This window comes from Phalacrocorax carbo, chromosome 9 (assembly GCF_963921805.1).
Source record: "Phalacrocorax carbo chromosome 9, bPhaCar2.1, whole genome shotgun sequence".
In the NCBI taxonomy this organism is placed as follows: Eukaryota; Metazoa; Chordata; class Aves; order Suliformes; family Phalacrocoracidae; genus Phalacrocorax; species Phalacrocorax carbo.
Genome location: NC_087521.1, coordinates 29,512,454 through 29,538,724, shown reverse-complemented (window position 1 = coordinate 29,538,724; position 26,271 = coordinate 29,512,454). Strand labels below are relative to the sequence as shown.

The window sequence follows — 26,271 nt, the reverse complement described above, 5'->3', positions numbered from 1 at the left end:
CTTTCTGAATAACAGAACAATTTAATGGAGGAAAATTTCAATAATGGCATTTGTTGCACTATGGAAACTGAAACTAGTTTGGATACTTACTTTATGCAATATGCATCAGGCTGTAACTGGAAGGTTTGAGGCAATCTTACAGGTACTTTTTTTGAAGCTATAACATGTCCCCTATAATTATTTGTAATCCAAAGAAGATTGACAAAGGATAATTTAGGCATTTAAGACTGAGATTTTGAAATCTGTTTTCAAACAGATAAGGCATTGATATTTCAACGTAACTTCTCTGTCCAAGGTTGTATATAGAATGAGAGGTTTTTTATTTTATTAGTTTGGTTTTTTATAACTACTGCTTTTCTGTACAAACAGGAATTGAAAGAATTTTTACATACAGGTAATTTTAAGATTATTTCAAAGCATTCATGAACACTTATGTTACAGCATTGACTTGAAGACATTTCATCATGGTCACATATATTGTAGCATTGATTCTAAGACATTTCATGTAAAAATTACACTACTTGTGTGGAGATAATTTTGATCCCACCACTATAGTTAAACCAGTTAAGTTTTCAACAGTTAAATTAAGATATAAATGGTTTATATTGTGGTTTACCATGCAGGTCTGGTTTTAGCCGTTCAGGCTGTGCCCCACTGAGTTGTAAACCACAGTTGCTCTAGCAGGCTTGCAGACCACCAAAAATTTGCAAGACATCAGAAGGGGATCCTGGAGGGGGGTGAAATCTAAACAAAATGCTGAGGAAATACTGTTGTAAGCCCACATAGGTTATGCATCTGAAGACGACTGTGGTCTCATCTGATCAAGAGTGGAGCCAGAGATGCAGATGGTTGTCTACCTTTTCGTCAGAGGCACTTAACACATTCAAAATTGTAGGCCCAAAGAAGGGATTAGTGTTTTGGCCAGCAGAGTTTTTTCCTTTGGGATCTGGATGTTCAGACAAGGAGTTGTGGACACATGCAGGAAGAGAGTTGTATGTACTTAAAATCAAGTCAGGTGGTTACTATCATGTTCGACAAAACTCCAGCAGTGTCTTTCTAGGCTTGTGCTCCAGTCCTGAATTCCCCTTGTTCCAAGAGCTTGAGTTGTCCTATGGATTGGACCTGTTACATTTGGTTACATATAGAAATACTCTTTCAAAAGATCACGAGGAAAAAATGTAGGTTTCTGGCTATTCAACTGTAGTGAGGATTGTCATAATTCTTAGGAGTTCCTGAAGTTACAGCAATTTATGCCCATGGTAGAGCTGCTCTTCTAATAGAGGAAGATGAGATCTTTTCGTATGAGGTCTTTCACGTTTCTCATCTCTGCCCAGCCATATTGTTTTAAATAACAGTAATGAGTGCTGTATGTTTCTTATAAAGCGTAAAAGTAAGTGTACACCCTTCTGAAAGAATTCTAGGTTTTGAACCATGTGGATGGAGGCAACATGCAGCTTGGTGTTAGGCATCCAGGTTATGGGGAGTAGCCTGGCTCTCCAGACAAATCACTGTACCAACCACTTTTTAAAATTATTTGTTCTGTCTTTGTATAGTGCAAAGGTAGCAATGGAAGTGCAGTAAAGGAGTAATGGAATTCAGCAAGCTGTAGGGCCAATGTGGAGGAGTAAGGTATGGTTTAGAACTATGTTCTTCAAAATAGACATCTAACAGCTCCTCAAAATGGACCTCACTTTCTACTCGTGGTTTTCAGCTGTCAACCCATTCCTCATGATGGACCCCTCAGTCAAGTAAGCCATATAATTTTAAGTGGGGTGGCCTGAGGATGAGAGATGGACAAGGTACCTCACATACCCTGATGAATATCCTCTTCATTTTGTCAGTAGGAATCCTGTGTACGTATTTGTGTTCTGCTTGGTACTGAAAGAAGAAAATTCTTTTGTCTCACATAAAGGATAGCATCTGGCTAGTTTTAGTGTGTACTTGCCTCCAAAGTGCAAATTGATTTGTTGTCTAAAGTGGCTTTTTTTCTTTTTTAAACATATATCACCTCCTGAAGAATTGGCTTTTTTTTACCAGAACTTCATGGTAAATCTCTTTTCACTTTTTCCTATTGAAGTTTTTCTGCTTTTCTTAAATAATTTATTCAAGAGACTAGAGGGATGGCTAATGAGAGATTAACTCAATGCCCAAGGGCTAGGGCATTTCCCTGGGATGTGGTAGAGTCACGCTGCAAGATGTTGCTTCAATTAATATTGCTTCCCACATCACAGGAGGGTGTGCTCACTGCTGGGAAACACATTTGTGTGTAAATCTTCAGCTATTTTGTGTATGTTAGCCAGGCACCGGCCTATATATTAGCCAAAAAATGCCAAGTTGAAGAATTCTGCTGAGACTAAGTCATGAAGTAGATTCTGAGTAGTAACAGTTGAGCAGAGTTGTTAGTGTTCTGGGCAGCATTAAGTACCCAAATGGGAATCTGGATTCAACATAGTCATCTTAATCAGCACCTGAGCAACGATTTCAGTGGTTCTGCATGTTGGATTTGGACCCTGACACAGGGCTTTGATAGACAGAGTTCTGGTGAATCTTGCTATAGTAATTTAAGGAGTTACTGCATGCAATTGTTTGTCCCCGTGCTAGTGGTTATTACCCTTTGAGAATCAGCAGAAAGGATACTAGTTTTGCTCCAGCTCTTACTCTGCTGTTACAGTTCAAACCCACCTCCATTAGCCCTTTATGCTAAATTACTAAGCTTTGCATAAGGCGAAGCAAAGTGCTGTTGCATATTCCTTTTGGTGACCTCTGGGCAGTATCCTTCAAGGGGAGGCAGAGCATCAGCTACGGGGAAGCATCTAGCCAGGGGAATATCTTGACCTGTTACAGAAACTTTTGCCCAGAGCTCACATATCAAAGACTTTGTGGATCTAGCCCAGACTCCTGTAGCTTTGTTTTTGAAGGTGGTTCTGGCAAGGGAGCTCTTGCCACTGTTTCCTCACGTTGTATAAACATATATGTGCATTCTCTCCAGGAACTTTCAGAAATTTGCTACTAGGCTCATATCAACTGTGAGTAATTTTCCCAGTACATATATAAGTGAATTTGTATTTCGAATCTGTGGAATGGTGAATGGGCATTTGTTTCAATGATGTGAGGTAAACCTCAAAAACTCCGTACCTATCGACAGAACCATCCAGTCATTAGTGGTAAATTGGAACCATTTGGTCTTTTGTAAGCTTCACAGCCCTTCCACACTTAGAGTAGTCCAGTGCCTCAGCATCACATATCCTCTATTGATTTAATGTTTAGAATCATTCATTTTGAAGTTAAACACGAAAAATGCTCCTTTCCATTTCATTTTAATGCATGATGTTTTCATTCAGTGTTAAGGGAATTCTGTTATAATCTCTTTGAGTTTTATAGTCATTCTAAGGTAATTATTGTAGATTTTAACACATCATGAACTTTGTAATGGGTAGAAAATGTACTTCAGGAATAGTGTGCAATTCATCAGTTAAGAAGGAATTTCTTATTTCTAATCTTAAATTTGCTACTACTTTCTTTTGTGACCATGAGCACCCACTCTGTTTCTGTGCCTTACAATTTCACTGTCTTGGAGATGTCATGAAGATTAAAACCCTGATTCTAGATATACATCCAGAGAGAAGTGAGTCCTGTATCATTAATGTCATGAGAACTCTGAAGATGAAAAAGCAAAGCAGTGCAGTGTTACAATAATATTAACAATCTGCTTTTACATTCAGAATTTTTTTTTAATATGGCAATAGCAACATGAATGTGCCCAGCTGCCTGAAATATTCTCTGGAACTTCCATCTGCTTTTTTATAAACATAAAACATTCTTTTCTATTTTGACAGTTAAAAATGATGCTGTTGAGGGAGTAAACAGATTTTTAAGTTACCTGTTCAAACAAGTAAGTCTTCTGTTGAATCTTCAAAAGGCCCAGCAGTAGGAAATACTACCAAGTAATACATTTATTTGCAATTCATTTTTTCAAAGCAGTAGTGCAATAAAAGGAGATAGCATTTTCTCTGCAAAATTTGTCTCATTTTCTTCAGCTTGGCAAGTCTGTTATGTCAGTATATAGTATTAATATTAAATGCAAACATAGAGCTTCTATCTCAGGAAGTCCCTGAGCTGCAAATTGCAGGAGGCTGAGAGTATTTTAACAATATATTGTTCCTTAGGCATGTTGGCTTCTGTCAGAGATAGGATCCTGGATGAGACAGATTTTTGATCTGACTGATCTGACTGCTGCTGTGTTAACTGGGTATTATGGTTGAAGTGCAGTATAATTCTTTTATATGGATGAAAGAAAAGAAACATGAAGTTTTTGCAACTACATCATTAGGGAGTTAAATACTGAGGGAACATAAATTTCCTGTGAGAGAAACAGTGTTCTTTGCTATTAGAGCACAGGTTTAAGGAAAGAAATTAAGGAATCTAGGCATATCTGCTTCTGCTTATGAATTACTAAAGGGGGAAGTGAGAAGAATTAGTTCATAGGACTAGTAGTCAAAAAGTACACTAGTACTTGGTTTTGTTTCAGTGAATATTTTGTTTGTATTAATTATGCAGTATGCTTTGACAAGTGAATGTAGGGCTCTTTGAAGTAAATACAGGACAAGTAGTTGGCAGTGACAAGACTTCACATTTTTAGGTCAGTCATATGATTCAACAAACATATGACAGCAAATGTCACTTACTGGTAAGAACAAGGCTCTGTTGAGCATCTTTTGTAGCATCATAGCACAGGGCTGAAATGTGTCTACACTTAAGTAAATGACCCTTAAAATCTCATTCAATGTCATCAATAGCTAGACTATTTGGGTTACTGTGCAATAGTTATGAAGTTAAGACTGAGGATTAGGAGGAGGCACACAAGTTGTAGTTAGCTTAAACCAGTATTTTTCAAGTTCTGATACGTAGCTGATTGAGCGCCATTGGACTACTTGTAGGTCATCCACGTGAGTCAACTAAGAAAAGCAGATCAATTATCAGCAGATTTTAATGTGTTTCCAAGGTCTGCAGCTTCACTGGGAGATGTTTCCAGGTCTGCAGATGAAGAGGTTGAAAACCATTGGCTTTGACAATACCACTCCAGTAGCCTCATCTGCAAGGGCTTGTCTACACAGGACTTTCCTGATTAACTCCATGTCTCATTCTACAACAAAGAGTCTGGTTCTGTTTACGTTAAACCATTTTCAAAGTACGATTGCACTTTGAATTCATACCCTACCCTAATCCATGTTAACTTTGCAGTGCATGCCCTAAGGGAGCAGTAAACTAAACTGAATGACTGTGTCCACACAGGGGTTTAATGGAGTTTAACTAGCAGAATTCAAGTTCATCAAGGTACTTATTTCAGATTCATTTTCTTGATATCCTGGTATAGACAAGCCCTAAGAATGAAAGTGGTTTAGTTCTAAGGGAATGAACCATGTTATAAAGTCCATCACTGAGATTTTATTATATTTTTTGTGTGTGAAGTACGAATAGGGTATAAAGTAGGGTTTTTTGACTTGTTTGATACCGTCTCTTTTGTAGTAATTTCAGTTAGATCTAAGGAATAAAATAGTATTCATGTTCTTCAACAACTAAATGCTTTATTTGTTTTTCAGTTTGGATCAAAATACATATGTTTGCTTAAATAGCAGAAACTTCTTTTTCCCAGTACAAAAAAATCTGTCATCTGAATCATAATTTCAGCTATGACATTATGTGTATTTGGTATGTTTTTAAGCAGATGAACACTGTAACATTTTAAGTATTTATAGCAAATCTGAATATTATGGAAATCAGACATTTTCTGTAAATGGGAATATTCTTTAAAACGTCTGGTTTTGATGATCTGTATGGGATGAAACTATACTTCATGATATTCCTGAAAATACAAGCGTGTTTTAAATAACAATTTTGCCTCAACTGCTGCCATATTTAAAACGTTTGTATTTTCAGCTGTAACTCATAAAAGGTCAGCTCCTGTGCTTTGAAAACTCTACGCAAATCGATGCTGCGTAAATAAGTATGCTTTACACAGCAGGCATATAAAGTTAACTGACCCTCTGACTTGCATTCAGGTTAATTTTCTGTTGTAATTTTTAACTAACACAAGTTAAAGAACTTAGCTTTTTGGTACTGTTCTTCAGACATTGATCAAAATCTTGTTAATGCAGTAACACTAAAGTTTACTGAAGTTTAAACAAAGTAAAACTCAGTTTTTCTTAGTGGTCAGCTCATGTCACACTAAAGCCCTGATCACTGATCAAAACAGCATTAATTATTTGTTTCACATTGCGGTTGCTGTGTCAAAATCCTTTAAATACCTCTTGGAGCTGAGAGGGAATCTTATGGCCTGTGACAGAGCAGCTGGTCTGGACATGGGCTGATGCCCCAGTTGACAGGTTGTTGGATTAGAAAGAATATCAAAGGCAGTGGGTAAGATTAGGGATAAGTGAACATCTGACAGCAGTTTGCAGCAGGGGAGAACAGATGATAAACAATGGGAGCGGGGTGCGCGGGGGGGGGTGAGAGGTGAGAAGGCCATGGGAAAAGTGTGGCGGCAATCACTAAAGCTCCAGGTTGCTGAGCCTCATGAATAGAACAGGAAATGGGATTTGCTGGGACAGATGTGCTGAGCGGTGATGAATACATTATAGGGAAATGAGGCTAAACTCCTAAAGGTGAGAGATGTTCTTTCTCCGAAAATAGAAAATACGGGGGGAAAAGTTTACCCTCCTGGAGAAGTAAGCATTAATACTTGAAAACTAATACAGAAAGAAGTAATGCCAATGGTAATTTTAATTAAATGGTTATTCTGCAGTAGCATTCATGATGAACTCTAGGTCATGTACTTGTAACATAACAGTCTTACACTGCTATTACATATATAGAATTGCAAGTATTTGTTTGAAACCTAAAATTGCACAAATGGTAGAATATTTTGAATGATGGAACAGCCTGAATGGAGGCTCTGACTGGATAATGCTCAGATGCATATTTTGAGTCTGGCATGTATTATATAGCACTCACATAACATATGTTTGATCCTGTCACCGTTAAAAGTTGTACTGAGTGATCTTGTGAGGTCCTTCCAACTTTACATTATTTCAATTCTGTAAAGTGATTGTATGCTTGTGGAAAATTATACATAACCGTTCCTGTTCCTTAGGATATTGTTTCTGTACTTCTCAAACTTTTCTAGTTTAATATTCTTGATGGATCCTTTTCCAATATTTATGATACAGTCATCTCAGAATGCCAACAGAAACTTTTTGTGTGTTTGCTAATAGGACCGTATGTCAGTTCACTGACTTAGAATTTCCATGGTTTTGTTTTTTAATTTTTAAAGAAAATCTCATTAAAAAAATCAGATCTCCCTTTAACATTTTCATAGCGTATTACTTTAGCAGAAGGGGGAGTTGCAAAAAGTATGGTTGTGGACATTGCTCTGAGAAAGTATCAATAAGATTTGTTCTCAGACATCTAGAAGTTTATTCCACAATGTATTCTCCCAGTCTGTTTTACAAATACGAGCTAGCTAAAATAAATTCAAAACACAAACTGTGAGAGTCACCAACTGGAAAACATAGAGCTCAGTTGTGTAAGGACAAGAGGTGACGTAGCTGTAATGGGAATGCCCACCATCTGTCTTTCCTGACCTCAAATCTCTTGTATGTGCTGCCCCTGTCCTCAAGATGAGGCGGCATATATCTGGCTTCCTTTAGTCCCCGTTTGCTCCTAGCCATGTGTACTGTAACTGTAGCTCTAGCTTTTAGAAGAACAAGGGATTGTAACTAGAATCTGGGATAAATAAGTATGTCCCATAGCCATGCTTCATGGAAGTAGGTGTTCATGTTGCAGAAATGCCATGTCTGGTATTTTGACCACAGTGGCATCACTTGAGTAGTGACTGAAGAGTCCATAGAGCTCTGGTGTTCCAGAAGTTCCTCAAAATTAGTGATCAATAAAGATCATACTTAAAGTGGCCATAATAATAAAGAAATAAAATGGTGGTGAGCACAGCAAAACATAGGTAAAAAATAGGCTCTACTGATTCTGATCAGAATAAGTACTATCCCAATAGTTCTGTTTTCCTCAAAACTTTGATTTCTACATTTGCATGAAACTATAACCAAAGAACTTGTCATTTGCTACAGGCAGTTCCCATTTTTAAAGAGTGGTTGAAGATTATTTGCAGTTGGCTTGCATAGTTCTGTAGTTTATATCCCAGGATTTAAACTGTTACAGGGTTGCTGTCATTATGAAGGTTTCAGAAATACTGCAGTAAAACACAGAACTGTATATAAATCACTAATTAATTCAATCAATTGAATGTCAGTTGTATATGACTTTTAAGCAACAGGTAGATTACTTTGTACCAGTGCTCTCTTCAGAATAGATGACAGGTTAGAAGATGTTTCCAAGTTACTTCTTGAATCCTTCTCTGTGTTATATTTTCTCAACAGGAAGATATGAGGACATGACCACCTCCACAGGAACTGGATTTCTGTTGAGTCTATCAAAATTGCGAGGTGAAAGTGAAATTAAGAAAATAGCACAACCTGGAGCTAGTTGCATCTGTCACTTTGAACTGATTTTTGGGGGATGGGGAGAAAGGAGAGGATGAAAAGCGCTGAGGATCTTTGTGAGGAGGGTCTGTGAGAAAGTCTTAGGAGAAAAATCTAAAGATTGTTACTAAGCCGTGGCTTCTATTAGCCCCCTGCTGCTGTTCTTCGTCAAGTTGTTTTAATGGCTTTCAAAGCAAGTGAGTGGAAAATGGTTTCTCTGGAACTTTAAGGAGACTGAACCGAAAACTGTCATTGCTTTATAAGTAAAACACATCAAAGATTGATGGAAGAACTGCTTGTTAAACACATTGTAGATTTTAATTAAAAAAAATGGGAGATATCATAAAAGAGACATCAGATCATCATGACTACCTAAAGGTGAAAGTTTAACGGCTTGTCATCTGCTCAGGAACCTGTGTTAAGTACCTCTTTCATAGCTTTTGTGACCCTCTGTTTGTGTGGATGTGTGCAAGATTTTTTTTTTTCCAAGAGGGTTGGGTTTTTTCCCATAATGTACAGAGGAAGAAGTAGGTAAGCGTAAAAATGTAGGTGGCAGTTACTGTGCTTTTTCATTTTTTTCGCCCTGCATTTAGGGATGCTGCCTTCTGCTATTTTTAACTACCCAGTGCTGCAAATTCTTGTGTATTTCTGAAATAGTTATTTTTCTTTGGGTTGCAGTGTAGAAGATATGTTCTATGCATTCAGTGTGTGCAAAGTGCATTCGTGTATCATCTAGTAATTACAGGAGTTTTTCTTCTAGAAACCGTTCCTCTCACTTTCCTCTCCCCACCTTCTTTTCCCCTCACAGTCCTCCCAGAGAGTAAATAGTGTGTTTGTTAGAGTTGTGTCATAGATCTAATAAAAAAAAAAAAAGGCGGAAAAAAAGCATGCACAGAAAACAACATTTCCACTGAGACTTAGAGCTCCATTCTTTTAAACCACATGCTTGTTCTGATATGTCATGCTGCATATGATCAAGGTGCAAATTTGGTAAGCAAATACAAATGATTTAAAAGACTAGAAGAATTCCTCAGCAAGCTGATAAATCACACCGTGCATTATCCATCTTAAGATTTCAGAAATATTCAATGTTGTAGTTTCAGTTTTAATTCAAGGGTCTTTCTGGAGTTAAACAGCTATATCTGTGCGTGATTCTGACTCCAGATCTGTTTCTTAATATAGAAAATTGTTTTTCCCAAGGGTCTAATATGTGATGACTGTAATTACTGGATTTTCTGCACATGATATGCTTAGAAAAGGTATATACCATCAAAAAGAGTAACATTCTTTGAGTGATTCTGTGAGATTTTCATTACTTACAAGATAATTTAAATTCTGAGTAGGAATAATGACTATGCAATCAACTACATAGAATTTGATAACTTGATGTTATTATTTTAAAGATTATTTTCAGTGACCTTTGTCATTTTAGCTGATGTTTTAATTAGCTATAATAGGTATTTGTGAACTTGGAACGGATGTAGCATTTTGTTTTGCTGCGTAAAAAGGTTCTAAACTATAAATGTGTCTGGACTACAAAAGGCCGGACATGAAGATCCTTAGCATGTATTTTTACACTTTTGGAATTCCAACCTTGCTGAATGCAGTGGTATTTTTGCTCTTCTCATTGGTCAGGCCAGTTCTTCACTTGCATTGTTTCTATTTAATCCTAGTTTAAGCAAAATCTAAAGCAATTTGACTAATAGATGGGGTTTTTTTACTTAGAAAGTAAGGTGATTGGAGTTGCAGCCGTTCAGTGGTTTTTGACTAGAAATTACATGTTCTGACAAACTGAGCTGGAAGTCAAGATGTGGAAAAAATAGGGGAAACAGGTAGATTTGTATATTGAGTATAACATTGTAAATAATTAAAAAACTTATTCATTATATGAACCTATATAGCTCTTGTATATATTCTTTTCTTGAATTGCTGAAATAAATTGTCACTGTTGGCTTCATTCAGTTTTGTTTTGACTTTAAGACATACTGTTGTTATTATTTGATCACTTAAGTTTGTTGGGCTTTTGAAGCAGCAGGATTAGAAGAAAAGATGGCTTTTCTATCAAAGACTATCCTATCAAGTCTTTTGGCAAATCTGTCTTAGAATTTCGTATGTATGTTGGCACTTAGCACTCAAAAATATTGGGCATAGGTAGGCAGTTACTTTGTCTGCAAGTCTTCTGTTGCTTGTTAGAGTGACATTTCCATAGCACTGAAGTTTGTACGGCCTAAAATTTGATCGGTAACTCATCTGATTTGTGCTCCTCAGATATTTAACTCAGATAAGTTAAATAATAACATGAGATTATTGGCCTCCTATTCAGTGAAACCAGTCAGTAATCATTACTACAGAAATGACTATTGTAGTACTTTACAGGATACTTCCGTCAAATTTGAAACCTGATTGTCTCCCTGACTGTTTCTGTAAACCATCCTTTTTTCTTGTTGAGGAGAGATGGTTGACCTGTCAGTCTGGAGAACCCTGTTTCTTTTTATCTCGTTACTTTCTCTTTGATCTGTCTAGGAGTTAAAACCTCTTGGCAGAGCTCTCACGAGACTCCTGGGAATGTACAAGCCTCCCTAGAGCATTAAGGTACACTCCATAGAGAAAGATTAATTTGTAAAAGTAATAATATAAATGTCAAGATTTAAGTGTAAGAATTATGTTGGGGGGTAGGCGAGTAGAGATTTAATCACACCCGGGGCTCAGAAGAGCTAGTCAGGGAAACTATTTCACTAAACGGAAAAACGGTTGGAATATTTGCTTTTGATGTCTCGAAAAAACCCAGATGAATGCCAGTTGGCATTGTGTCTTCCCTCCCTTCTGTCTGTACATTCTTCTGCAGCCCTTATGATAGTGGCATGCCTTCCAGTAGCGCGTTAAGTGGGATGACAAACCACACCTAACAGTTGTGCCTTGGGGAGAGGATGAAAGAGAAAAGAAACAACTTTCTGCAGTGCTATGTTTTGTATACTTTTTGGTCAGAAAAGTGTGTCTTGCACTTGCAAGGGAAGGTGTGTAGTTTTCTGTAGTACTTGTGGAAGTTAATTCTCAATTCTCAGACCAGCCCTGCTGAATCTGTGGAGTGAGTTTGCAACCTTCATTCTTTGTCTAAGATTTTAGACACTTCTGTATATGCTGGGTTCATGCCATTGCATGCTCAGGGTAAAGTCTTAGAGCTTAAGGTGTCTTGGTATGCAGTTGAAGGAGCCAACAGAAATGGCAATAAATAGTCTTAACATGCTCATAGTATTCAGTATTGTGGAGGAGACATGCTAAAACTCCTGGGACCTTGTCTATGAAAACGCTTGCAGTAAGTGGTAACCTTGAGTTCCTGTGAGACTTGCTGTGTAGGAGGTCTCCTTCCCTGCTCTTCCTTCTCCATGGAGACACCATGGTGCTGCATCTGGCTTTGTTCCCAACTTTGTTGGAACTTAGGATCTCCCAAGTGCTGCTTGCTAACCTTGGTCAGTCCTGTTAATGCTGGTTCTTTGTTGGCATGTACCAGACTGGTGTGTGATGCAAGGTGTCCAGTTCACTGAGCTATATTGTTCCTGCATAGATTTGACTTCTGCATCAGAAATATTTTGCACTTCATAAGTAATAGGTAAACAAATAGATTTGTTAAATTACTTTTAAAAATCATACTTATGTGATCCACACTGTTGGTTTACAGATGCAACAGTCTATACACAGGCTTTTTCTTAACAGTGTTCTGCTTCAGGTGGCATAGTAGTTTTTGTTTCTGAAATTAGAACAGTATTTGTCAACTGCGTGCTTTTTGATGCAGCTTTATTATCTGTCTAAGAATGGAGTGGTCCAGTACTGTGGTAGAAGAGGGGTAGGGGTTTTTTTTTTCTGCTGGCTCTTGTCAACCAGAGAAGATTTTAATCAGACCCTGTATAAATTGCAGTGGAATTTGTTACAGTGACTAAAGAGATAATGAGAAATATCAGACAATTGATGGTAGTGATTAGCATTTGCATGAAATACCAGTGGCAACTTAAACTGTGTTTTTATGATGTTGTCAGTGTTGTTTTCCTGAATGGCATAGCAAAATTAATGATGAAAGGACAATTTCTTTCTTTCCTCTTTTGGATGAGGGTCATGACCTAGGCTAGCAAAGAAGAAATTATGCTTTAAAGCATAGTGGTTACCTTGGGACCGATGATTTTAAGATTAATTTTCTGCTTTTACTTCTGTTTGCTTCTCTACCCTGCTGTGCCTGCAGAGATGAGGTGAGAGACCTAAGTCCTGGCAAAGGCAGCAGGATGGATATCTCTGAGTCATCTCACGAGGCTGTCTTCAGCAGTTATTTGGGGTGCTATACCAGTAAGTGGTCAGGGGAATCATGAGTTGTAGGAATGTGATTTGGACCAAAGCACTGTTTATCCAGTATGTATCATTTGGAGAGTCCTCTTCCTAAGGGGTTGGAAAGGATATTTTGACTAATGAGAGCAGAGGATGAATACATGAAGGAGTTCAAGAATATCAAGTGAGATTTCTCATCTACTGTGGGGTCTAGGAGTCACAGTGGGTACTTTATATTGAATCTCACTCTATCTTGAAACAGCTACTACAGACATAATTGGTCTAGGTATTTTATGCCGAGTGCAGAATTATTTCCTCTGAAATTTCATAGTTAGGCCCTTTATCTTGGTAACTCTGAGGTCAAAAGAAGCAACCAACAATAGACCAGGAAAGATTAAAACAGGCTTCCTGGAGATGTTTTTCTTTTTTTTTTTTGCCTTTTAAAAAAAATTAGAACACAGTTTATTTTCCTTATAGTTAGCTGTGTCTCAGTAAATTTTAGCAGTTTCAAAAACGTTGTCTTCAGTGACTTAGGTGTGTAAGTGCCATTTTCCAAAGGAATTTGCAGGAATCAGTCTCACTGGATTTCACTAAGGCTTCATCGGGTAGCAGAGCAGAAATAGGTTGTAGTCTTAGAACAAATACTGCAGTTTAAATCCCACCACAGAATATGACGTTACTCAGTAAAAGTGTTTAGACATTATTTGGGGGATCTGGAGTTTGCCTGAAATGACAGTGGTTCAGAGTAAAGTATAAATTCAGATCTTCCATCTTTCCAGTGAGTGCCTTAAATGTAAAGGTTATTGAAAGTGCTTTCTTAAATCTTGTCTTTTGGAGTTGTTCATGATTTATTATAAATTGGAGCAGGGGTATGAACCCATGTCTCTTGTTCTCCAGATTTGTTTATTACTGAACTACAAAGGCCATGTTTGTTTGTTTGTTTGTTTGTTTCTAACTCAATGAATATGTAACAACTTCTACAAATAAGGAAAACTCCAGAAAAAGAAACCTAGAAGTTCTCAGCAGCTCTCTGGTTGAGGTATTTCCCTGGCTTTTATTCTCTGAGCTGGAGCCAGCAGATGTGCTTCCTGGATCTATGTTTCTCAGCCTCTTAGGTTGTTCAGGGAATTTTATTTTTCATTTCCCTTAATGTTCATGGGATGTGTAATGTAGACAATAAACTAAAAAAAAAATATTCCACGTTCCTTTTCCACAGGGATGCGCTTCTAATGTTAGTATCACTTTTGCCTGTCCTGATACAAAATTCAGAAGACAAAATGTTAAAATTTCTGATCACAATTTAGGCAAGACAGTTCTCTCAATTGCTTCTAGCTTCTGATACCCTTCAAAGATACATGTATTAAACCCATTGAACATCACCAAGTCTAGTATGTCCTTAAGTATTTGGCAGATCAGAATTGTGGAATGTGAGACGTGAAATTACAGGTACAATTGTCCCCTCTTTTGCGTGGCTCATACCTTCAGGAAGTGGCAACATGACTATCAGTGGAGAAGCTTTTTTTGTGTTGGGTCGGTTTAACCAGGTGACATCTTTAGTGTGGCTCAGTGTGTGGTTGCAGAAATGTTTGTGCTGCTTGCATGCAGGAGACTCTGCAGAAAGCAGGGAAAGGGAGGGTGATACGATTTTGATGGAAGTGCTTATTTGGGTCAGATTAAGCAGAAAATATGGCAGAAGAAATCTTAGTGGTTTAAATTTCCTGAGTTTTTGTCCCTCTGATAGTAATTTTACAAATAAATTGTTATTGCAAATTCTGTGAGATTTTTTTCTTTAACAATTACAGACAAATATAGGTAAAAGATTACAAAAATAGCCTTTGCTGTGCAGGTTTTCAGCAGTATGGATATAAGTGGCTGTGTGAGACGGGTAATACATCTGTTTAAAAGTAAAGTACTTATTTACACAGAAGTATTTTGCCATCACATCAGCTGAATGCACAGTTTGCATTTTATTATAACAGATTTTATTATCTCTGTTAAATAATCTTTCAGTATTAGGATTATATTACTTAACTATGTACAGTCAAAGTTTCAGATTTCATATTTTACTATGACTTTGTGGAAAAAGTAGTGTTAGTAATTTTGTAAATACGGAAAGTGTACGTTCCTTTTACCCCTGCAAAATAAGAAAGTGTGACACACACTTCAAAGGGACAACACAGTTTAGAGAAAATGGGAAAATACATGCAGCAAAATGTAATAATATGACAGGAATTTAAGTAAAACACAGAGCAGTTGAATGCATGCTTTAAATTTTGGCATTTATGTACAGTAACGCAACAGTCTGAAAATGTGTTAGCAGTTGGTTCCTTTCAGTAGAATTGGCGTTAACTTAGTGCTAGGAAAGCCCCATCTGTATCTCAACTTATAACCTTAAATTATATGCTGACCTGGCAGTAAAATGATGTGAGAAAAGTCATAAATTTGACCTTTGTGCATATTGTGTTTCTTAAGGCAAGCCCCATATCCTTATTCTTTGTAGTATAGATTTCAGTATGCTACTATGTATTTGTGTGTTAGATGTGTATATGCAATTGTTGTTAATAATAATGTATAGTAAAAACAGAAAAACAAGGAGAGAAAGGAGATTTGACTTAATTTACTATACTTATATATGCTTAATTCTCATGTTTTATAAATTTCATTCAAAGGTAAGTGATTGTACTGATAGTTGAATGCCAAGCTAAACTGCAACAACACCATTGTTGAAAAGTACACACAAAAAACAAACTGTGACCTGAAAAGTAAACTTCCAGAGGATTATACGAGAAAGTTTACTTACACATCAAGTATCTTAGTTGTAATTGTTCTGGCAGTTGATGTACATAAAATGAACAAAGTGGCTTGGCCTAGTATTGCATTAACAGTTGAATAAATTAATGCGTTCTCCATTGTTTATTTTACCTCCTAAAGTGTGAAAAAATTGCACCTTTGAACAGTAAACTCTCTTGCCATAACCATCTGTTTGCAGTTTCATTACAAACTCCTACCAGAATAACCCTCACTTTGAAGAGAAAATTGATATGGGTTGTAAAAATTACAGTCTATGACCTTAGGTTTTATGTCTCTTGAGGTATCGCTGGTGTGGTCTCCGCTGGTATACATTATGATTTCTTCAAGAAGTACCTTTATGTCTCCCAGCTAATTTCAGATAAGAAGTCAAGTCCATGCTGCAAAGAGTTTGCTGTCATATAAAGCCGAGCACCTCTTGCTCTCATTCAAGATCCTTATGCAATAAATGAGTGTAGTGGAGACCACAGCAGCTTTGCCCTGCCCTGCCCAGAACTGTTGTCAGCTGGAGCTAGCATGTTGTTCTTTAGTGTATAGGATGATCTGTCCCCATGAACTTTGCTAGCTTAGCCATACTTCGGAAATTGTTCATATTGTCAATTAAACCCAGTTAGTAGTAGTGTGTGCACTTTAGATAGAACATTCATTTTTAATGTTGTTCAAAAGTCATCAGTTTGTGTATTTTTGTCTACAGATTCCACAAAGCCAGTAAAAACAGTAATTTCTAACTGAAACATTTGAATATGGGTAAGTTAAAAACTGCAAAACGCCATTATTTGTAATCATGATGCTTTTAAAATAAACATTCTGGATAGTTTAGTAATGAAATCTTACAAGCTTTGTTTAAAAAACAAACACTCTCCCCCTCTTCCTCTTGAGCTTAAACAGTGGCTTGTTTAAAAAACAGTAAAATTCCATAACACTTAAACTCTTTTGAAGTAGTTCTTCAACATCAGCAAGTAATTCTGCAAATTGCTTTTGAAGATGGGGCTTCATTTACTCCAGCGTGTGCAGTCTGATGGAGTGGATTAGTGGGTGTGGACTGAAATTGTAATTTAGGCTTTTTTGTGTGCACGTGTCTTTCTGTAGAATACTCCTTATCAGATACATCTCTGTCCTCTTGGAGTAGTTTTGAATAGACCAAGACTGTTCTGTGTAATAGTAATTGGTGAAAACTTGGAATGTAGATAATGGCACTATGATCATGTTAACTACTAAAAATCAATTTTTTCTTCAGGTTTTATAGTAGAGCACTTTTTTTTTTAGCAGATCGGTTCCCAGAACCAGCTTGCTGCATGGTTACACAAACGCTAATGGGGGGGTAAGAGTAGAGCAGACACGTGCAACTGGAGTAGAAAAAGGGGCAGCCTGGGTTTCAATTGACTTACGCTGCAATGGGACTGCACCTTAGGACTGAGTTTAATAGCAACACTGCATTTAAATTAGTAGTTGTGTGATATGATAGCCAAGCATAAGACAGTTTCCTAATACTGATGTATGCATTCAAAAGGAAAGAAAGAGTGTGAGGCACTCAACTAATGCAAATTAGAATGCTTTTATTGATTTTATTATTTTTTTGAGTTGCATGGTTTTAGCCAGCTGAAAGTGCTTCTTTTCATTTTGAAAGGTATGTAATACTTTCTATGAAATCTGTAATTACATCAAAAGAAGACAGCTTTCTCCCTCCTTATCACAAATCAAACCTTTAAAGTGGACCAAAAAACTGTGATAAGTCATTATTTCAAACAGATTTAATATGCAAAATAGTCTGTTCAGGACAGGGTTTTTCTTTTAGATGAAAAAGTTAAATCTTAATTGTCCCTGAATTTTTGGCTGTTCCTTTGCACTGTTTTTTTGTGGATGAAGAAGATTTTTAGATAACAGCATGGTAGCTCTCTAGCTTCTATAAACAAAAAACCACCCCACTAACTTATTAATCCAATAAAAACACTCAACAGGAAGCAATGAAATTTTTAGAGCATATGGAACAGGTATTTTGTTTTATTCTTATTTGGAAAACTTCACAAGTCCATGCTTACCTTGGCTGATTTTCTCTGATTTCTGTTCTTCATACAGGTTTCACAGTATCATGTTGACTACTAATGCTTTTTTTCTTTAAAAAATCCCAAACTATGGATTTGGGGGGGGGTGGTCAAAGCTGGTGGTTTGGGTTTTTATTTATTTACGTAATTTTTGTATGTGGCATAGTGTTGAGAATACTATGAAAAGTATTCAGACAGTGAGAGGTAATCTGGTCACTAATTGTGTGATAGAAAAGTGAAAAGCAAGGAGTATTCAGTCTTGAGTTTGGCCTGGAAGTACAGCTTCTGTGAGCACATAGTTGTGCACACTGGAAAGATTATGTATTGATGATATGTAACAAAGGGTTATAGCATTAATAATAAAACTGGCAAGAAATGGTTTATATTAGATTATAAATCCTCATACGTTTCCACTGAAAACTGCTACAGGTGTGACATCAGATTCCATTAAGCTGAAAAAAGAAGTATAACAAGGAAATGTCATCTGGTAGAAGCACTTCTTCTGTAGCAGGTGGAGAAAGGAAGGGAAAGTTTAATTTACGGAGGTATAAGGGCTTAACTTTTAGCATCCAGAATCTCCTGTCTTGCTGGGCTTACCACAGGGGAAGTCCACTGTGTTTAGCCCAAGAACTGAGAGTCAAGAAGAAGCAGAAGCTAATGCACATCTTCATGGCATATTTTCCCACTGTAGGAGCATGTATTTTATAAACCAACAAGTAATGAGTTACTGAGTTGCTTTTATTGTGAATTTACCTCCTGGCAGCTTTTCTTGGTCATAAAAATGTGAATATGACTGAAGAGCATTAAGCTAAGACCACTTAAGGAAATAAAGGTGGCAGGAGGCTGCAGGAGCTGGCGGCTTTGGTACAGATTTTTGCCTGTCTTCATGAGCCAGTGATTTGATTCCCCAGGCGTGCTGCTCATCTGCATTAATGTGACGAAAACCCACCTAATAAAGCAACAATTTGGTTTTCTCTTGCCATGTGATTCTGGGCAACGAGTAGACACCTCAAGAACAGAATGCATAGTGCGTTTCCAGATAGAGGCACTGCTGTGCACATTGGTGTTGAGCGAACTGTGTAGATAAATTTATAGAAGATTGGTTGAATGTGAAAATGAGCGCGATAGAAGTACAAGTTTCACCCATGTTTTTAAGAAAAAAATATCCTCATACCGTAAAAAAATTTTAGAGACCAGAAAAAAGCAAAATCTGATTATTCTCTGGGAAGGTTTACTGCTTTGTTATGTGTAAATTATTAAACAGGGACCGCACACTTGTTTGGCTTTGCTGACTCTGGTTTAAGACCGTTATTTAGCAATTAATTCTCTTATCTGCTTTTCTTTTCCTCTAGTGTTTTTTTTTTTTCCTTTGGATGAAGAATGGTCATAATCCCTTTGCATTAAGGACATGAACTGCTTTTGTGTCTTAGGAGTGTGGAAACAGTAAATGGAGCAGTGAGGACAAGAGTTATTTTTATGTTATGACTTCTTCAACTTCTTGAGTTGGATTTTTTCACAAGCATGGAACATTTACTTCTTGGATGACTGCTTTGAACCCAGTCCAACTGGTAGAGGCTAGGGGATCATGACTGTTGTTTGCCATTTTAACCCTCATAACTTGTGCATGTAGCTTATCTATACCGTAATGCATTTGTCGTTTTTCCTTAACTGCCTCTGTTTGTTTACACTAACTTTTGTCTGGGCTCTAACTGAATTGTAAGATCATTCAACAGGAACTGTTCCCACTACATATGTTTAGTGCCTATCACAATGGGTCGCCAAACGTCATGTTGTCTCTCCTGTAATGTAAACATTAAGAAGTTAATCATTGTCATGGACAGATTTTTTTTCTCTTTTAGTGGCATATGTGAAGTTAGTTTGCTTATTTTGGACATAGGTCTCCAACATTTTCAGTAATCTGCCTGCGCGGCATGTTACCAGCCTCAAAAATCTCTAATACAAGGTATGAACCATTTTTACTGAGGTGGTTTTGGTGTGACTTTACAGTTCTTGGCAACTTCAGCTTTGTCTGTCCAAGCAGAAGTTTTCTGTGGATAAACATGGGAGATGACATAAGGTAGTGCCTTCGATTCAGTTGCTCTTTAAATTATTAAATACTTAAATAAGGCAAATAAGATAGGAGAAGCTTGGGTAAAGATTGTTTCTGCTTCAGTCACATGTGGTCTGTCCAGAGCTCATCACAAGAAGTCATTTAAATCAGTGCAAATCCAATGTAAATTTTGATTTGTTGAATGGTCTGAACTCCCAACAGAGTAACTACAGGAAATCTGTTACTGTAAACTTGCGTGTTGAGGATTTATTTTAGACACCCTTGCGTGATGTTGCAAAACAATTATTACATAGATTTAAAGGAAGCATTCAAAGAGGTTTTGTGAGTGTTCTTGCACCTGTTACACTAAAACATTTTCAGTTTACTCTTCAGAATAAAACTTGTGGTAACATCTGAGAAGTATAAACCTCTACTTATGCGTGTTTAAAACATCTATGTAATAAAGTAGGTGTTTCAGAAGCTATCAGTTAACTCTTTTATACAGAAAACAAGCAAACTCCTCTGTGCAGCTGCTGGACTTTAGCACTGGTTCCTTGAAAGGAGACAATTAAGTGCCCAAATAAGCCTTAGCCTTTCTCCTCAGGTAGCCAGCTATGACATAGTGCATCTATATTATGAGAAACAGTGAATAATTGCTTAACATTCACCATCTCCATGTCATTCATTATTTTATAGAATTCTGCCATGTCAGCCCTTAGAGTGGCACTGTACCTAGGTTACCTTTAGCTGCATGGCATGTCCTGCTGTACCACTATCCCTTTCTTTTCCTCATCTCAAACCCCAGTAGCACTGGAAAGGTCTTCTTTCTAACTGTGGCACCACAGCTCTAAATCACTTCCATAATTTATAAACAGATCCTGTTCTTTGGGAGGGTCCTTGGAGGTGATCCTTGAGGAACGGCCTACATCTGCCTCTCTAAAATTATGTTTAAGTAGTTATTCTGTCTTTTTGAAAAAGCTGCATCTACAGAGAAACTGTTGTGAGTCTCCGCAGGGCTGTACACAACAGTAGAGATCACAGCCAAACTGGAGGGGTTTGGTTTGTTTGAGTTGGGTTTTTTTTTGAAGGTGTCAGTGTAACAGTGAGCTGAGTAGTGGTAAGTGTGGAGACACATTTACCTGACATATGAGTTGGTTTAAGAGCTTCTCAGGTGGCAGACTGTGCATGGGTGCTGCCCTCAGGAAGAAGAGGGAGGAAGGCATTGAAGCTGCCCCAAAGAAGAGTCAAGGGAAACTGCCAGGTGACTTGTTTCAGAGCATGTCTAAGGTCTGTCACATGTGGAGCACACTCTGTATCACTGTAAGATCAGTGCCAGTGAATGTTTCTTCCTGCATCATTAGCATAGCATGGCCTTTGTATTTTCTTTATTGGCTAGCCTGGGCTAAGTCTTAGGCAAGTTTCTCTAGTAAGCAAAGTTACACATTGCATAAGTATCCTGCCAGCAATTTGACCATGTTGTTTAGACATTATATTGTCTGAAGTAGCAGAGGAAAGCAGAAGACAGAGATATCCCTGGTGCAGTGATTCTTAAGGCATTTTAGCCAGAGACAGAGAAAGTGTAGGTGGGAAAAAGCATGGTATTTTGACTTAAGGTTGCAGACAAGTCCAACTTATCCCTAACAGACGGCATGAGCAGGCTCCTGCCTGTAATTATGGCAATGAGCAGGTGCAGGAAAAATCTTAGAAGAATGATTTCAGGGATGAAAGGATGACAGAGAATGTAGAGACCAAGTATGGTTGGCATCATAAATGGCTCTCCACTGGTAGGAGTCACATCTGCTGAACTTGCATCCACTGTCAACACTTGTCTAGCAGAGAGCTCTTTGCAGTGCATGGTTGTCCTGGAATCACTTGAACCAAAAGGGATCGAGTTCTCCTTGTGCAGACTGTCAAGCTGGTAGCATACCATTGTAATTCTAAGTTGTCAATGCCATTATCAAGTCAGTCTTACAGACAAGATGTGCAGGACTTGTGGCACACTATTGCACATTCAAATAGTATAGAAATGGCTATTTGTGCTTGCTTTTCGGAGTGGGGGAAAGTAAACACTTTCGGAATGTGTTTAATTTGGATGCCTTTTTGAGGGATCGTCTTTTGACACCCTTCAGCTGCCTTTGTCAAAGGCTTGGAAGAGTATTATGGGGAAGCATTGCTCTACACTTCCTCTGTTTTTAGATTTTCCTTTTGCTGTGAGAGACAGGCAAGATGGACATCTCATCTGACCTGGTACGGCTTTCTTATGCAATTTGTGCTTATGTAAGTAATCTGTCTTCTGTGTAATACGAAACGAAGTTGTCTTACATGCTGCCTCTCCTGGAATACAGCTTTATTAATTTACACATACTATATGCACTAGTTCAGCATTGCAACATCACAGAACCTGATCACTGAGCACAGAACCGGAGTGTGATTGCTTTGTGATTAAAGATTTACCAAATCAAATATGTGTTATACAAGGTTGTTGCAGTATCAGAACTGCTATTCTGAACAGATAAAAACTAATATAAACACTTTTGAGATATTTGTCTTTATAAAACATCATGGGACACATTTCCTAGTTGAAGAATAATTTTTTTAAATCTTTCTTAAATGTAGTAATATACTCCCTTTCTCCTTTGCGTTGTCAGTGTTCAGATCTCCCAACCGTCAGTTATACTTACTTCTCTCACTTATTAGGAGATACCTTTATTGTTCCTTATTAGATATTGGAGAATGGACTATTCTAAAATAATTAAAAATTATGTGTTTATTAAAATGAAGAGCATTAAGGGTTTGAGAGAGCTTTTGTATTTCACAAAGATACCTTTCTTTTTTTTGGGGAGTGATGTTGACCATTGATACCTTTAATTATTTTCAACTATCTGTAACTGTGGTGATAGGAGGGCATTATGAAAGACCAGGATATACGGGATGGAACAGTTTAACAAGTAATCATGGCTACTTGGCTTTTAAAAGCATGAATCTTGATCACTTTCAGCAATTAATATTTTTGTCTTAAAGATAAGATAGAGGTATTACATACGGCTTGATATACTTGGTCAGAAACTGGTTAGAATTAATGTTCTGTAAAGTATGTAAAGCAGCATAAGAACCATTGGTAACTGTTTACATGCTATTAATAATTAGCAACCTTCATACTAGTCTGTTAGGAAAGAACCACGCATTGGGTACAATAGAAACTCAGCTCCATACGGTTGGGTTCAAATTACATTTGACTTGGACAATAGGGCATGAATGGGGCTCATTTGAGTTTCTGCCACTGTAAACAATGAGATGTTGGAATGTTTCATTTGTTTATTGATTTATTTATTTGGACAGGTGCAGGTTGATCATATGAAATAATTTTTTCTTCAAATATAGGCAGAAAATAGCTTAACAAACATTGTCCAGTCAGAGTGTACGATGATAACCAACATCTTGAATGGACAGATTCAAATTAACTTAGCCTGTGGCTGGTTTTCAGTTTGGGTCTTAAACTAAACAAATCATGTTCTAGAGAAAGTGCTTTATGTGCTGTCCAGCCACTTAGAAAATATAGATTTTATTTTCTGACTCATTTCTTTTTAGGTACTAAGTTCCTTCTACTTTCTGTTAAAAATAATGTGCACGTCTGTGAGGTATATTCTGTTAATGCTAATGGGGCTTATCCTTGAGAAGAGGTCATTCAAATCTGATGGATCCCATCTGGATGAGGACCATCCTCTAGGGTGTAATTTTCTTCAGCTATTTGAAACCCTTTCCTAAGTGCTCCAAAGCAGTCAGGTTCTATAATTTGCAAAATGATGGCAGGAGGGAAGAGCCAGGAAGATTGTTTCTGGGATCATACGTTAGGAAGTGGTATCACAGGACTGATAGCCTAAATTAATGCAGGGAGAGCCCTGAATCAGGCTTTTTTGTCTTCTCCATCAACTGGACACCTGCATTTCTCCCAAGTGGACACTACAGAGAGATGATGGTAGCACATCTTACCGATTGAGACAGGAGAAGGTTGAGACTGGAGTATCAGTATGAAGGTACATGCAGAAGACATTATCCTTGGTCCACAGTTTCCCAACTCACTCATGTCAAACAGAAAATTGCACATCAACCTGCAAACGAGAAAATCCCATAAATACATGTCTTAAAGGTAGAAATAAACCTATAAAAGAATTGAGCAGACCTACATTTAATACCTTAAACTGCCTTACTGCACAACATAGCCTATGCCATTAAGTTCAAGTGTTGCAACTACGTGTTGTGTCAGAGTCCTTTCAAAGTTGTTCCTCTGTCTCTCACCAGGTGGAACGGATTGGATGTACACTGAGCTTGATAAACAACGGATTTAATATTTCAGTTCACACTGAGAATTTGCTGTCTGTGTTTCAACATTATATTGCATTTAAACAGTGACAGGGATTCTCTTCTAATGCACACATTTGATTCCTGTCAATGCGAACAGAAGGTATGTGCAGACACCAATGGAAGAGCAGACTAGAGTTTCTCTTGAGGTGAACAACTGTTTATAATTAGAGTTGGGGGAATGAAGGAAAATGCAGCTAGCAAGCAAACAGTCACTCTTCCAAAAAGCTTGGTAAACTCATAAAGCTCAGGAGCTTAATCTCTGAACCAGAGTGCTTGTTATCTAATCCCCACCAGCTGTTGTGTACTTGGTAGCCATGACATCTGTAATAGAGCTGAAGGGCCTGTCTATATTGGTTGGCACCTTTACCCACCAACTGAACTTGATTCTTCTTTCATTGCTCACATTTACCTGCTTTAAATCATTAACCAGTTGCTCAGGGTTTGATCATCCATTTAACTATACTGTATAATAGAGAGCTTGTGCTGCTTTTCACATTAAGCGTATTTTAGGTATGTAGGTTTTCAGCAGGTCTGTTTTTTGCCTTGCTAATATGAGAAAGGTATCAACCAGAAGAATTTCCTCTGATTGCATGCTGATTCCTTATATAGACTTCAAACTCACCTAGAAGTGAAATCTCCTGAGTTGCATTTCAGCTGGAAAATACCGTCACACTTCTAATAAGCAGGGTAAAGAATTATATACATATCTGTTAACTGGTGTATATTAATTGATATAGGTGATTATAGAACATAAACTATAAATGTAAGTAACTGTGTACATGTTCATTATAACTGTGGAATAATGCTTGTTTTCAGGGATTGGTTTCAGCTGTGCTGAAGTGAGTGTTGTTCTTTTAAGATAGCAGAGGACAGAAATTGGCCCAACTTGAGAAAAGAATCCGTTTTAAGTCTCCCAGTTCTTGGTTGAGTGCTGTGACTTCAAGCCTACTGTTTGAGAGTGTCCTCACCACCACAAGCAGTGCAGAGTAACAGCTGTTGGGCCTTGCAAGGGGTTAGAGTAAAGGATGTCTTGTTCCTGGTTCACAAGTGAGTTTAGTTAGGAGGTAAGCGCTGAGCTGTCCTCCTAAGATAAGCCCATTTCTGGACACGGAAGAGCTTAGATCTATGGGTTATATTACTGGTTAAAACTTTGATGCTTATAGCTTCCTAGCACCTGAACGATTAGATTTGGCACCTGAAGCGAATACTGTGGCCAAAATTGGGCCCAAAGACTACCACAGTCTTAAGTTAGCTGTCAGCATAATATTGTGCATCTAAGAGTTTGAACTGTCCTAAGACAGTTCTCAGCATCTATAATACTTACTGTCAAAATCCAGAATAATGGTTTAATAAATAAAACCAGCAATACCAAGTTTTCAAAGAAATATATGTTAAAATTTTGTTAAATTTCATTATAGTCAGTTTTCACTTCAAATTAATTTTACTGATGGTTTTGTGTTTTTTTTTTTTTCCCCCCCCAGAATGGCACTAAGAAGTTCTGGGATTTTATGAGGACACATGACAGGTAACAGATGGAATCACGTCTTTTCCCTTTGTCTTTATGTTGGTTTTCATACTGTATTCTCTTCCATTGGTTAAATCTTCTTGATGTGGAGCCACTTCTTTCTCCTCCAACTTCCTCTTCAGTTCTCACTTCTTGTAATACTTGCAGATAGTTCTCTACTCTTTTAGACAGAAATAGCAGAAGCTTTTAAATTCCCTCATGGTTTATCATGTTTTCAGTAATTTTAGTCTGTGCTTGGCTTTTCAGATATTTGGGACATGACGTATTTTACATTTTAATGATTACATAGAAGATGGAACTGAAAGTTTGGATTGTATGAAATTTTCATTTTTGAGTGTGAATATATCACCTGAAGGAAGGACATCACTCCCCACATACTTAACCCTTTTATTTGTACCGTCAAATGGTCTAGTCCCAAGTATGTGACCATACTCTCACCTGTGAATATTCAATCCCAGGAACTGTGCTAATATAAAGAGTGTTAAAAAGCCATCTAAAGTTATGGCCATACTATTTAATTTTTCTCACTGGCGATTACTTGGAATAAGGTAGAGATTCTGTTTTATGTTTGAGAAAATCCTAGTATGCTAGCTTTTTTATTTTAATTCTCTCTGTCACTGCTAT

The 26,271-nt window shown here is 37.4% G+C and overlaps 1 protein-coding gene across 1 annotated transcript in view; it reads left to right on the top strand.

Moving 5' to 3' along the window:
• Positions 1–26,271, top strand: part of NUDT14 (nudix hydrolase 14) — a 60,988-nt gene that overhangs the window by 2,663 nt on the left and 32,054 nt on the right. The window contains exon 2 of the mRNA XM_064460928.1: positions 25,604–25,647. Within this exon, the coding sequence (XP_064316998.1) occupies positions 25,604–25,647 (44 nt within the window). The remainder of the gene's footprint in view (positions 1–25,603; positions 25,648–26,271) is intronic.